The sequence below is a fragment of the Cynocephalus volans genome, chromosome 12, assembly GCF_027409185.1.
Source record: "Cynocephalus volans isolate mCynVol1 chromosome 12, mCynVol1.pri, whole genome shotgun sequence".
Classification (NCBI taxonomy): Eukaryota; Metazoa; Chordata; class Mammalia; order Dermoptera; family Cynocephalidae; genus Cynocephalus; species Cynocephalus volans.
Window position 1 is genome coordinate 91,460,323 of NC_084471.1, and position 14,393 is coordinate 91,474,715.

The 14,393-nt window shown below is 38.9% G+C and overlaps 1 protein-coding gene across 1 annotated transcript; it reads left to right on the forward strand.

The window, feature by feature from the left end:
• The first annotated feature begins 6,612 nt into the window (after nt 1-6,612).
• KCNJ8 (potassium inwardly rectifying channel subfamily J member 8) lies at nt 6,613-13,862 on the forward strand. The gene is made up of 3 exons (XM_063075701.1): nt 6,613-7,067; nt 7,942-8,385; nt 12,487-13,862. Exons 2-3 carry the CDS (start codon nt 8,012-8,014, stop codon nt 13,385-13,387), a joined length of 1,275 nt encoding a protein of 424 aa, XP_062931771.1. The 5' UTR covers nt 6,613-7,067; nt 7,942-8,011; the 3' UTR covers nt 13,388-13,862.
• Nucleotides 13,863-14,393: the final 531 nt, after the last annotated feature.

Here is a 14,393-nt window from a genome sequence, read left to right on the forward strand (position 1 = left end):
CATGATAAATTTCCATAAGTTTGCAGAGAGATTATTTTATTACTCTATTTATTCTAACAATACACCAGGTAATTTGACATTTTAAATTAGCAACAAATATCAAATATTTAATTCCAGTGTGAACCTATAGAAAAAATGGCCTGGTGAAAGCTTTTGTGGAACAGATACTTTTTACCTAAAGGAAAATCCAGATCATTTAATAGCAGGAAAACAAAAACAAAAAACACACATAGAAAAAACCCTAGCTTCAATGGGCCCAACAAGTTTAAATATCACTTTAAAACTCTCACCTCCTATAATCCCTTCTACGCTAACATTTTTGAAAGGTGGCAACAAGGAGCCAATCTACAGAGAGTTCTGGAAAATGTCAGGTTTCTCTTTCCAAGCATAGCATGAGTCACTGATTTTGCAAAACACAGTGACGTGAAAGCATAGCCATGGATCAGGACATCCTTGGGAATTGCTCTTTCCCTAAGAGCTTCAGAAACCCCGTGAAGAGTTCCTACAGCAGGACAGATGCCAGACTCACGCGAACTTGCCTTTCTTTGGCACAAGAACATCAAGGCACAATTTCAGGCCCTGGAAAAATCAACAGTGACAGCCTCTATTCCTCATCTTCTCTTGGGAGAAGCCCTACCAGCTTTATTTATAAGTAGCATTTTGTAGCCTCCTAATAGAAAATAATTACCATGGGTATTCTCTCCTTGATTGAAGGAGCCTCTTTTCTCTTGGAGACACTGTTACAGTAAAAACAGATGTGTTGATTTCTGGGTACCTTGGTTGGCTCCCTCTCAGTCCCCCCCACCCCACCAGTGTCTTGATTAAATTCAAGAGTTGAGGAGATGTAAGTATTGGTTAGTTAGCTCTCTGAAAGTTGGTAAGATCTCAAAAATAACACTCAAGTCTATAATATGATATTATCATGTGTTTATATTTCTAGGTCTTAGATTGGGAAAATAGTTCAGTAATAGTTAAAGGAATCTGTGGGCTATACCTTCCCCCTTCCCACCTCTACACCGTGCTCCGAGACCATTTTGGCCATTACCAAACCAAAACCAACCCTAATACATTAATAAGAGATGACATTTACTAAGTACTTATCATAGGCCAGGCACTATCCTAAGCACTTTATATGTATTATTTCTTCTTGTCCTCATAATAATTCTATAAAGTTCTCATTCTGGGTGGACAATAAAATCTCCAGAGTAATTTTTAAATGTGCATTATTTTATCGGAAGCATTTAAACATTCTCATTAATGATATTTTAATTTCTAGGCCAAAGATTTTTTATCTTATTCTATCCTTGCTCAACAAAAGCCTAGAAAGGCCTAAAATATTACCAAGCATTTCTCAAGTAGCTGGACCGTGGATGAACAATCGCCCCTTTGAGATACTGTCCACTGGGAAAAGCATAGGATTTGGGATCCAGATGTTCTGAGTCTGTCATAGCTTCCCACCTACCAGGCAGGTGATTTTAGTTAAGTCATTTTGCTACACTCTTATCAACCCGTGTAAAATGACGAAGATAACTCACTTCTCACGCATCTGTCTCAAGGATTAGGTCAATGATTTTCATAGCCTGGTGCCTGGCAGACTCTCAGTGGTTTTTCTTTGGGTAAATGGAGAGATGGCTGGATGGGCCCCTTGTCTTCTGCCTTTCTTCTTCCAGACTCATCTTAGTACTGTTCTTCAAACACATCAAGCTATTTCTCGCCACAAAGCCTTTACACTTGCTCTTGGGCTGCCTGCAGCACTCTTTTTCTAGCTGATCGCCTGACTGATTCTTCATCCAAATTTCACCTCCTTAAAGAGGCCTTTTCTGAACTCTGTCTAAAATTGCCAATCTCCACAAAACTATGCTATCTACCCTAAGTAAGTCATTGTGGAGTATATGCATGTGTTGAAACAACACACTGTACCCCACAAAAATAAATATAAATAACATTGAAAAATAAAATTGCCAATCTCTGGCCCGGTTATTTTCTTTATTTATTGAAACATAATTGATTACACATATTTGTGGAGTACAGAGTTGACTATCAGTATTTGTGTACAACACCTGATGACTAAATCAGGGTAGTTGGCATAGTCGTAACTATAAAATGTACTCATTCTTTGTGTCTATGAACCAATTTCTCCCTAACCTCTCACCCTCACCCTCCCCACTCCTACATACTGCATTTCTGTTCTTTCCTTCTGAAAGTTCAATGGATTATTGTGTTTGTTGTTTCCTGGTAACTTTCAACCCCGATTCTACTTTATTTCCTTCATAAATCTTAACAGTATTGATAATTATATAATGTATTGCTTGTCTACTTATTTGCTAACAGCTTCCTTTCCTTATTTGCTCCAATACCTTGGAGCAGAGACTTTGTTTTGCTCACCTAGATGCAAATTATGGGGTAGTGAATGTTACCAGTTCCCCCTTTTCTGACTTGTTTATTCACACCTGTGATCTGGCTTTAATTTGAGAAGTTGGGCTTGCAAGCTGAATGGAAGTCTTTTTCATGAATAGTTCTGATGGATATCTTTGAAGAAATGAAGTGACCTAATTTAAAGGACAGTGACACTTTTTTGCATATAAATAGATATTTTAAAAAGAAATGTTCTCTGAACTCATTGGAACGGATAACTAAGAAGAGTTATACTGTCATTCCCATTTCATGATAACTCCAAAAAAGTGAGTTTATAACATGCTGTTTTGATTACTAGTTTATATAACAATTTTATTAAGCTGATTCCAAAGCAGTATGTTCCAAAGTGGTTTATATGAGGACACTAATAAAGCAGCATACCAAGCAAATAGATCAACCATTATCTGGGCTGCTAACATGAATCGTTTCCATTGTCATTTTGAAGGCTCTCCAAATTCTTAAGTCTAATATGGCTCATGAAACCCTAGAGACTAAAATTCACAAGTCAAGTCAAAGGCAAAGTTATCAAATGTAAGCACTTCGCCCTTGATCTCGAGAGCATTTTCAAGGACTTCACTGATTTGTGTTTGGTAATCAGAGCTGCAGGCAGTTGGGAAAAGCATCAGCCTAATACTTTCTCCACTTGTCTGAAGACACCAGTCGAACTTTGTTTCATAGGAGAATAAGAATTTCAGAAACCTCTTCATTCCCAAATAAAACGCTCATAAGGATCTAAGTGGAATCTGACAAATGCTTTCTTATAAGTAAACAGATATCCTTGAATTGCTTCCCAATTGCATAAATTTCTTTGGAATGCAACATGAGCTGATTCTAACAGGATTCCTGAATAGTTAAGAAAATCGTAATATTTAAATAAAGTTAACCCCATAAATTTGTACAATGTTTCAATTAAAAAAAACTAATTAATTAATTAATTAATTAAATTAGCTCTGTTCTAAACTTATTACTGGTAGGAGGTGTGCACAAATTATTCTTCACTTCCAAAAGAGCAATTAGGAAAAGTATTGAACCGTTAAGAAAACACATGTAACTTTTAGTGGACAACAGCAAAATAGTGGTTAAATAAGTATACCCATAAAATAAGCCTTAAGTAGTAAATGTGCTCTTGAAAAATGAATTGATCTCCTTTGCCAACTTCTCGCCAGAGGTAAATTTAAATGTTCAGTATTTGGCTCATAACACGAGAAGAAAACGATCAAAAGGGGGGAGCTAGAGAGTATCAGTAATAAATACTTATTGAGCAACTACTATGTGTCTAGAAAGACCTTTAGGGTATAGAAGTATGTCACCATTAAGCTCAAAACCAAGTTTTAAAGAGAAATATAGCCAGGAAATGTCAAACAGTATTGCTCACTTGGAGTGGTTAGGGAAGATGCTGAGGAAAGAAGGAAAGGATAGTTTGAAGGAGGAAGACTAAGGAAAGAGAGAAAGGAGAGGAAGGGGATCTTTGCAGACAGGAATAGCCATAGGCCTCAAAGAGAACTCCAAGCTCCAAATTGCCCTTGTGGGTTCTGAGAAATGGCTGCAAAAGCATGAAGGGAGGAGAGATGAGAGTAAATGCAAGACAGAGAAATACCATGTTTCAAGAACTATTCCTTCTTTTCTTCATTTGACAAGTATTTATTGAGTACTTACTACTAGGAACTAAGAACAACTCAGGTCCTTGGGTATGTGAAGAAAAACTAGTTAAAGGAAGAAGACACACATGTTTAAACAAAAATGTCAGGAAGAGAATGGAAAGAAAAAAGAGAAAATCTGTAATATTTTTATAGTACAAATTCTTCACCTTTTTCTAAATAGCCACTATTTGTTTTTAAGCTTGTTATTGTCACAAATTTACTTATTAACTTTTTAAAGTTTGACCTGTACTATGTGCCCTCATGTTGAATTAATCAATTTAATTTATTGACAAGTAAAAAGTGTGATATAGCTTCTCATTTCAAAACAAGTCAAAACTTCACATATTTAGAAGAGTATATACCTCATTGGAAAAAACTGAGTCCAACATATGTGTTATAGGAAAAGAACAGAATTTTCAAAAGATTCAGATATAGATTTGTTGCAAATCTTCTCATAAATTTCCCTCAGCAGTCACCTCTCCTCATTCCAATCTTCTTGCTATTTCTTTGTCACCGCTATAAATATCACACTCACCTCTGGTTTTTCCCTCTCCCAGTACTGACTCTGTATAATATTTCTTTTGAAAAGATTCGTATTACCTTTTAATTCTATTTTTCCATGAACTTTTTGAAGTTCCCTTGTATATTTGCATATTGACCACTGACATTACCTATTAGCTCTAGACCTTATTCCCTCTCTAATTAATGTAATTGTTTTTATTGTTTCCTTCTGCCAGTCATTGAATTTTGGAGCCAGAGGGGACTCTGCTTAGAAACGTCTTAAAGCCATCACATCCTCTGCTTCCTGATCACTGCTCCTGAAACAGGCTCTTACTGTGTTGTTCTCTGATCAAAATCTCTCCACGGCTTACCACTACCTACTGAACACTGTCCAGGCTCATTTGTTGAGCATTTAAGGCCGTCTATGCAATTTTTTTTTAAGGTCCCAGTATGTTTTTTTAACCTTATATTTTTCATTTATTAATTCAAAAATGCTTTTTGAGCACCTCTGTAATTTGAACTGTGCTAGAGGCTTGATACAAAAATGAACAATCACAGCCCTGTCCTCTAGCAGCCCTCAGTTTCATGGGGGGACAAGTACATGAATAACTCATTATGTGTTGACAGCAGTGGTAACAGAAGCTGCCCAAGGAGCACTGGACTCAGGCACCCAATCCTGCTATCTGGCCGACTTTGCTTCATAATGCTGATTAAATTAGCTTCTGTAACTGAAATATGGCCCACTCTTGTCAATACTCCATGACTTGGTTCATGGTGTTTTCTCTCTGTGGGATGTCTTTTCTCTGCTTTGCTGTATACCCCAAATGTATGTAATCTTTCAAAGACTAGATCAGATGCCAAATAGTGCATGAAGTTTTCCTTAGCCTTCGTCTTCAATGTCTCTCATTTGAATTCCCATGGCACTTTATCATAGTTCCTTTCTCAGTCTGATCACATCTTTGCCTGTATTAGAGTTTATTATCAATGCCTTACCGTCACCGTCTGCCTCTTAAGAGCAACAACTAGGACATATATTTATATATTTCTAGATACATAAGCCTAAAAAAAAAAAAAAAAGCCCACAGGATCCGTGATCAATGAACGTTCCCAGAGCTAAAAAAAATAATAGAAAATAAATTGTACAGCAAACTCAATTGTAAACTAGAACAGTGGAGGGGACTGACTATACAAATCGATCCCTGTACACTTGTGGTAAAACTGCTACAGAATTTACATAAATGAATGCAAAAATTAATGACAGTAGGGAGGAGAGCTACCACTCAAAGATAGGATCCCCAGGCCTTGAAGGGGTTAAGCAGATCTATACACAAGGAGAAAAATTGTTCTTCATTTGCCTTCATTAAAGACTAATTTTAGGTCTTTTGGTAATTAAATGAGCACATTGTTTACACTCCATACACTTTCGGCCCTGAGACTTGGAAAAATACACGAAATTTCCAAGAATTAAAGTTTCCATTAACACAAGTGCCAAAATCAGGAGGCTTGACCTGTGGGAGAAAGCACATTTGTCTTTTGCTGGCTCCTTTTCAACAAGCTATAGAGGGATATTTACTGTATAACCTTTCTTGTGCGCAATTGCACTGTTTTATCATTCAGACAATCTAGACAAGAGGAGAGGCTGCAACATTTCAGACAGCAGCCATTTACTGAAGACCGAATGACCTTTCCGTGCTAACGTGTTGAAGCGGTCCCTGTTTCGTGATTCCCTGCGAACTGCTTCGGCTGCTGCAGCAGAGAGAGTTTACTGTGGTGGGTTTCAGCACATCTCCCACCTGTATCACACCTACCAGGTGGAAATTTAATGTAAATAAATGTGTGCGCACACCGCTTGAATGCCTCGGAAGGGTATTTTCTGATCTCTCTGCTTTTACTCATTCCGAAGTAGCCCAGATTATCTATTCAGGTTGCAAAATTTAAAAAAAAAAAAAAAAATCTCTTTACGTCAGTGAACTTGGACTCCGAAAATCTTCTCCCCTGAGCATAGAGCCTTTTAAAGCCTTGCGTGTCACGCTGGCGGCAGGGGGTCGCGGCTCCTGGGAAAGAGCCGGCTCTGCAGGTCCCGCCCTCCCCGCGGGCCGCCTCCCTACCTCGCCCGGACTCGCCTTCGCCCCCTCGCATCCCGTCCCCACCTCCGCGACATCGGCGGCTCCAGGGGTCTGGCGCGCGTCCAAGCCCTAACTGGGCGGCTGACTTGTGGAGCATCGTCGCCGAGCTCGTCCGCCCCCAGCCCCTCCTGCACCCACCGCGGCGGCCCAGGGAGGGGAACTGAGCGGGGGGAGGGGAGGTCCACACCCGGCCCCCTTCCTCCAGCCCTCCCCGCGTTTAGATTCAATTGCACCTTTTATTATCTTAGCTCTTCTTCTTAGGATCTGTCCCTCCGGCACTGGCGGCCCCCGCTCCCGCGCGCCGGGATGGGAGAGCAGGGGACCCGGCCGCCGGCCGCCGGCGTGTGCGGGGACGTGTGGCCGCCGCGCCCGCGGCCCGGAGTCTGTAAGTTTCTCCGCTCCTCCGGGGAAGGGAGGGGGAAGCCGTCCGCGTCCCCGCAAATGATTTAAAATGCAAAAACACGGCGGAGCTTTGCAGTGCTGGGCAGACTTTTCGGGGCACGCTCCTTTAACTCCACAGCAGCTCGCAGGCTATGGTCCGGGTTTCTCCTGCAGCTCGTACGTCTGATCCCTTCTTCGTAAAGTTTCCAATGCATAGTATTATGAGTTCCATAGGAAGCCTTTTTGTCTCTTTTTAATGCACCTCCTACTTCCTTCAAATTTAAAATAATTTTTCATAATTTTCAAGTTTCATAGCACATCGCTTATTATTTTGTCAGGTTACACTCAACATGTTATTTTATACTGCGCAAGGGGCCACGGCCTTTTCCTTGCCTATTTCTAAAAATAATGGAGGGAGAATTTTTGCTCTTTACTTTTAATATTGCTGCATCATGTAAATACTTTAGCAAGTAGATCGTGTACCCAGCTGGCCTTAATTTTTGTCCCTGACGCCGCGTGCTTGTACCCTTGCACTAATCTGCACACGCAGTTAATCGCACAGAGTTGTCTTTGAGCCTGCTGTTTACAAGAAGGCTCCTGGTACTGTTTAACTAAGTCTATGCCCATATGTGTTCAGAGTGATAAGAATAATTGAAATCGTTCCCCCGGGTCATACCACATCATTTCTCTGGGATCCCAGAAGTCAAGCACAGGCTAGATTTGTGTTTGGATTAATAAAATCGTGCCTTTAGTTTTGCATGTTACCTCGCCTGTGCAGACATATCCCGGAATACAAGGACTAAAGAGGTGAGGAAATGAAGTTGTTGTTTTGCTTTGCTTTGCTTTTCAAGTTTTTGATCAACGTTTCCTTCGTGCAGGAGGACGGGTCTCCAGGGAAGGAGAGGCAGGTCAGAGGCAGGTGGCTAGGCTGGCTATGGTGACAGGAAGATGCTGGCTAGAAAGAGCATCATCCCGGAGGAGTATGTGCTGGCGCGCATCGCGGCGGAGAACCTGCGCAAGCCGCGCATCCGAGACCGGCTCCCCAGAGCCCGATTCATCGCCAAGAGCGGGGCCTGCAACCTGGCACACAAGAACATCCGTGAGCAGGGACGCTTCCTGCAGGACATCTTCACCACCCTGGTGGACCTGAAATGGCGCCACACGCTGGTCATCTTTACCATGTCCTTCCTCTGCAGCTGGCTGCTCTTCGCTATCATGTGGTGGCTGGTGGCCTTTGCCCATGGGGACATCTATGCTTACATGGAGAAAAGTGGAATGGAGAAAAGTGGTTTGGAGTCCACCGTGTGTGTGACTAACGTCAGGTAAGAATGCAGTAGGATGAGGCAGGGGGTGAAAGGAGTGCAGAAAAAATATCAAAATGCTCTTTCTCTTATCATTCTCTTATTTTGTTGGAAGTGAAATAAAGGGTTTGTTTTAGAACCTTCCAGAAACAAAAAAGCAAAAGAAAGAAAAAGAAAAAAAAAAAACCACAAATACATTAAAAATCTTTTAAAATGCAGCTTTATGGATGAAGAGTCTGAAAATGTAGAGCTCCATCCTTTGGACTAGCCTTGAAAATATTGTCAGTTATTAAAAAATCATTGTAGTTCAAAGGATTACACAGAGTGCCTTACTCCGAAAAAGCACACATTTAGTTTTCAGTAGGAAAAAGCTGCTGTCCATAGTTCCAGTGTCCACATGTAAATATCTCTAATCAACAAAAAATACTGTGCAAATGCTAGTAATATTTTCCCCTGACTTCTCTTACCCATGACATTTGCAGAAATAATAAGAAAGATGGGAAGACATGAGAGAGAGGGGTATCCTAGGTTTAAAATCTACTAAAAATGAAATAACTTAAATATATAATCTTTATCAAGATTATCTTAACATAGCGGATTGCTTGCATTGGATTTAGAAGTTAAAAGTTATGCTAAGAATAAGAAGTAGAAAACACTAATTATAATGAAAATTGGTCCAAAATTTTCATGGAAGGGATTATGTTGCAGTCTTCTTTCAAAGTTTTGATAGAATAAGAACAAAATTCTTAGATTACCTAACTTTACTTTCTCTCTCTTATAAGTATTTCAAAGATAAGTAAAGTGAATTTGTTTTCAAAAATTCTCCTCCTCTTATACTTTCACAGGACCTAAGAACACTTAGTTGGGAGGATTTGTCTCCTAATGTGTTCTTTTTGTTGGAAGATGAAAAGAGATAATATATATCAGTTGCAAAAATGTTCACTCTGAAGTGAAACAATAGTAATAATACTGGAAAATTGTCAGGACATTTTCTGAATGATATTCCAAATTCACATAATGCAGAAAGATAAGAAACTTGAACCAACACCGCGCTGCCAGGAAACTGTAAAGAATGAGACCTTTAGTGACCCTGAAATCTGATGAAACTAGCATACCACTGCGAGATGCAGACCCGGGAATGTGAACTTGTCTGCCCTGCCATTTGCTTAGTAACAGCAATGCCAGCATTTCAAAGAGGGACCCAGCATTAGTGTGCAGCAATCACACACCACAGATTTTAGCCTGGATTTTGAGGAGAGAAAACTATTGAATTGATCCATTGATTTTTAGCATTAAATAGATATTATTTTCTTTTTGCAAACTTGTCACAGACTTTTGTCTCAGTGAAAATGTAGATAAAGGTGAAAAACATAGATGGTCATCAAATACACAAGTATCTGAAGCTTAAATATCATTATCTATAATATTTCTCTTTAAGAAAATTATTGGCAATGATATTAGTGAATCATTTTTATATCAAAATACATTTTTAATAAATATTCAGTAGATACTGAAGGAGATAAAAGAAATGATAATAATAAACCTTAAAAATGAATAGCAGATTTTATTCATGAGACAAATATATTGCCTTTTCTGTGTAAAAGAAGTCATTAAGCAATTTATTAAATATATATTATCAAAAGTGATACCATGTCTATGATTTTTAAAAAAGAATTTTACAGGGTGCACTGGTAATTAAAAGCTGTTTATTACTTCCCTTTTTTTTTCAAATAAGATGTGTTCTGAAGCATATTCATTTCCCTGATGTATTCCTACTAGTGTGAACATTAAGTCAACTATGAGAAATGATGTCAAAAATACAATGGGACAACGTTGGCTTTATTAGTATAACAATTTGAGCATTTTAAACTGCACTTCTTAAAAAAAATTGACATTTTTTAAGGTTGTTCTGTTCTTACTGATTTTATTTTATGTTATGGTACTGTTTACACTTTCATCTCATCACAGTTTAATCGTAACAAACCATACATAATAAAAAAATTTCACTAAAAATATATAAACAGAAAATCTTTATTTTCTTCCAAAAGGAATGTAAAAGATTGCTAATAATAACTCTAACTCTTTATATTTCCTTTTGTGAGTTTAATAATGTCCAGCCATATCATCAAAATTGGAAACAACTTTCTTCAATGGATATTCACTAGTATTTCCAATTAACATTTGACCATTCTCATTTTAGTGACTCACTTTCTCTTTCGTGTAGATGACTTCCTAATATGTGTTAGAAAATAGACCAACATATTTCTTCTTTCTCATTATTTTTCAGTCTCACTCTTTCTGTAGCAGAGCTAAGGAGCAGCTAAACACTTTTACCTCTTGAGATTGTTTAGCATGACAGGTGTCCATAAAACACTTGGTCTTGCACCAACTATCATGCTTAGAATTAAATTCCTTCGTAAAATAATATGCAAAATACAGCACATGAATAGTCTCTCAAACCATTAAAACAAAACATTTGGGGATATTCATCATTAGACTGCTCTGTGAAGTATGGATGCATTATTAGAAAACAAAGTTGTATTTAGGCTCCTCCTATAGAGTCCTGTCACCTCTCCCAGGGCAACAGAGACGCAAAGGATTACTCAAAGCCCATTTCTCCAGAGCAATGAGAGGCCCAAAGTGGTTACCCCCAACAGGAATTCTTTCTAGAGCAGAAAGACCCGGGTGTAACTTTGCTTTATTGATGTTGGCATCCTCAACAGGGTCCCTTCCTATTCTTTGCTATATTTTTGGACTACACCATGTAGACTTGTTGTGTGTAGCTAGTGCAAAAAGCAATTATTATAGTTTTCCATGAATCTTTTTAGCAATGAGAAAAAGAAAGGGAAAAAAGGCAACTTTCACACTCCACTTAAAAGCTAATCAAAAGAGTCATCTGTGAATACTTGCTTGCCTCTCATGGTTTCCTGCCAACGTGCATAGGGTATACTAAATGCTCAAATGTTTGGGCAGTTTGCTCACTTGTGCATCGCATTAATAGGTAGATAACACTTTGACAGATGGCTTGTCTTCTATAAAATTAGAGAAGGTTGAAATTGGAGTCAGGGGCAAAGATAGAACTAATATTATTTCGATGAAGAAGCCACAACATTACTGGATATGTAGCTAAGAGAATAAATTAATAATAAGCAAATATGGTGCTTCTCAACTAGGGAGGTAAATCAGAATCACCTGTGAGCTTTTCAAAAGCGTCTTCCTTAGGTCCAGCCTGAATCTACCAAATCAGTGTTTATTCACTAAGATACGGAGAAGATGTGAACTTAAGAAAGCTTCCCAAGTGTCAGGAAAATCTTGACACTGATAGCCCCTTCCTGTTTCAGAGCACTGGGCCAGAATTGAGAGAATTCAAGTTTGTATGAATTATATGATCTTGACACAGTCATTTACTAATCTCTGCCTCAAATTCTTCCTTTAATAGCTTCAGTATTCTCTAGATCACTTAGAGAACAAAATGAGATAATCGATGAGAAATACTTTTCTTTGAAAGGGAGAAAACATTCTTTAAAAAAAAACTAGTATTTTGGAATGATGTGTTTTGTACCACTTTTTAGCACTGTACTTTCTCTATATAAGGTAGACAATAACTGTTAGCTAACAAATCTGATTTTAAAGGTTATAAATAACAAAAAGTTCACTCATTACTCAGTACCTTCCATATGACTCAAGTCTCTTAAACACAGATAAGCCAAAAATGATAAATATCTACCAGGTAGAAAGTTGCACAAAGTTAACCATGACTTTGTTAAAGTAAAGTATTTCGCAAAGTAAAAAAAAAATTCCTTTAAATATAAATATGTATATTTATTGTATCAATGCTTTTACACAATTAGGTCCATCACTATATGACCTAGAAAACATTAATAAAATTGAATCCCAGAAGTCTGGAGGTAGATGCATGCAGAAGTGAGAGAGAGACACACACACGTGCACACTCACCATGATTGTGTTTAGAATTAGGTATCTTGCAAGTTAAGTTGACTAGTCTTTCCAAAAGCATTTAATAGCCTTCAGAGAAGGCAAATGAAAAGTTAGGCTTAGGGTGTTATTTTATGGAACTAAATTTGACCTGATGGCATTGTTTTTTGATATCATTCCTTACAGGTCTTTCACCTCTGCTTTTCTCTTCTCCATTGAGGTTCAAGTAACAATCGGATTTGGAGGGAGAATGATGACCGAGGAATGCCCTCTGGCCATCACAGTTTTGATTCTCCAGAACATTGTGGGTCTGATCATCAATGCGGTCATGTTAGGCTGCATTTTCATGAAAACAGCCCAGGCTCACAGAAGGGCAGAAACTCTGATTTTCAGTCGCCATGCTGTGATTGCGGTCCGAAATGGCAAGCTGTGCTTCATGTTCCGAGTGGGTGACCTGAGGAAAAGCATGATCATTAGCGCCTCTGTGCGCATCCAGGTGGTCAAGAAAACCACCACCCCCGAAGGGGAGGTGGTCCCTATTCACCAACTGGACATTCCTGTGGATAACCCGATTGAGAGTAATAACATTTTTCTGGTGGCCCCTTTGATCATCTGCCATGTAATTGACAAGCGCAGCCCCCTGTATGATATTTCAGCCACTGACCTTGCCAACCAAGACCTGGAGGTTATAGTTATTCTGGAAGGAGTGGTAGAAACTACTGGCATTACCACACAAGCACGAACCTCCTACATCGCTGAGGAGATCCAATGGGGCCACCGCTTTGTGTCTATTGTGACAGAGGAGGAAGGAGTGTATTCTGTGGATTACTCCAAATTTGGCAATACTGTTAAAGTAGCTGCTCCCCGGTGCAGCGCCCGAGAGCTGGATGAGAAGCCTTCCATCCTTATTCAGACTCTCCAAAAGAGTGAACTGTCCCATCAGAATTCTCTGAGGAAGCGCAATTCCATGAGGAGAAACAATTCCATGAGGAGGAGCAACTCTATCCGAAGGAACAACTCTTCCCTCATGGTGCCAAAGGTGCAATTTATGACTCCAGAAGGAAACCAAAACACGTCAGAATCATGACAGCGAGACAACTTCAAGACTGTCTTTTATCAAGTGTTGATGATTGATGCCAGGTACTGTCAAACTGAACCAGAGCTGGCGCACAATGATTTGTCTTTCTCCATTTTAATGCACTAAATGATATTCATATTCAAGCAACAGCACTTTCTGTATTAATAAACAGTAACACACAAAGTGGAGGATTCGTGGCTCACACTTGTCTTGTACATGCAGAATTTGTAGTGATAGCTGAAGTTATGTATAGGAATTGGTACTCTCTCATTTCTCAATTTGAAACCTAAGAATTACATAAATAGTAATAGAACTTGAGTACAAAATTTGGCCTAGGAATGAGTCTGTTTGAAATGCTTAGTTGGTGAAATTTTCTGTTCCATTGTTCATTTTGGAAATGCAAATACAATAGGAGGGGGAAAACCAAAATCGTGTTAACGCCCTTTGTATATCAAACTTCTCCTTTCTCCATGATACTGCATGCACCTCGTAAGAAGCCTGAGGCAAATACTGCTTAGATCTATCTGTTTCTAAGTGGACTCAGTTCATTCACAAGGACCTTCCTAATGACTTCCTGAGGTTTCCTGGTCCTCTTCATGGCAGCCTGTTGGGTAGAACTGGGCAAGAAGTCTTTGGAGAAAAGTTACGTCCTGTCTTATTTAGCACTGAGTTCCCAGTAGTGACAGTCACTTCCTTTCACTTCTCACTTCCTACCATCCCCCACAGCTAAATACTGTATTAAATATTTTATTAAAGCATTTCCTTTTTACTCAGCTGTAGTTGTATGATTCCTCTTTCACAAAACCATCCCAAGTTAAAACTCAGGAAAAAACATCTTTAGAGCCATGTGAAAGAGATATCATATAGTGATAAAAGTCACCTCTGAGATTCTTCCCTCTGGGATCTGTTGCGCCAAGAGAACTACATTTTGTTTTGTTTTGTTTTTATTTCATTTCACGTTTTAAAACATCCTCTTGGTTTTTCTATCTGAGCCTAACGTAAAAACTCTATAAGC

Bases quoted from the DNA above. Each gene is read 5' to 3' on its own strand.
- KCNJ8 (XM_063075701.1), top strand. From the start codon at position 8,012: ATGCTGGCTAGAAAGAGCATCATCCCGGAGGAGTATGTGCTGGCGCGC. The intron at 8,386-12,486 runs GTAAGAATGCAG...CATTCCTTACAG, and splicing joins GTGTGTGTGACTAACGTCAG to GTCTTTCACCTCTGCTTTTC.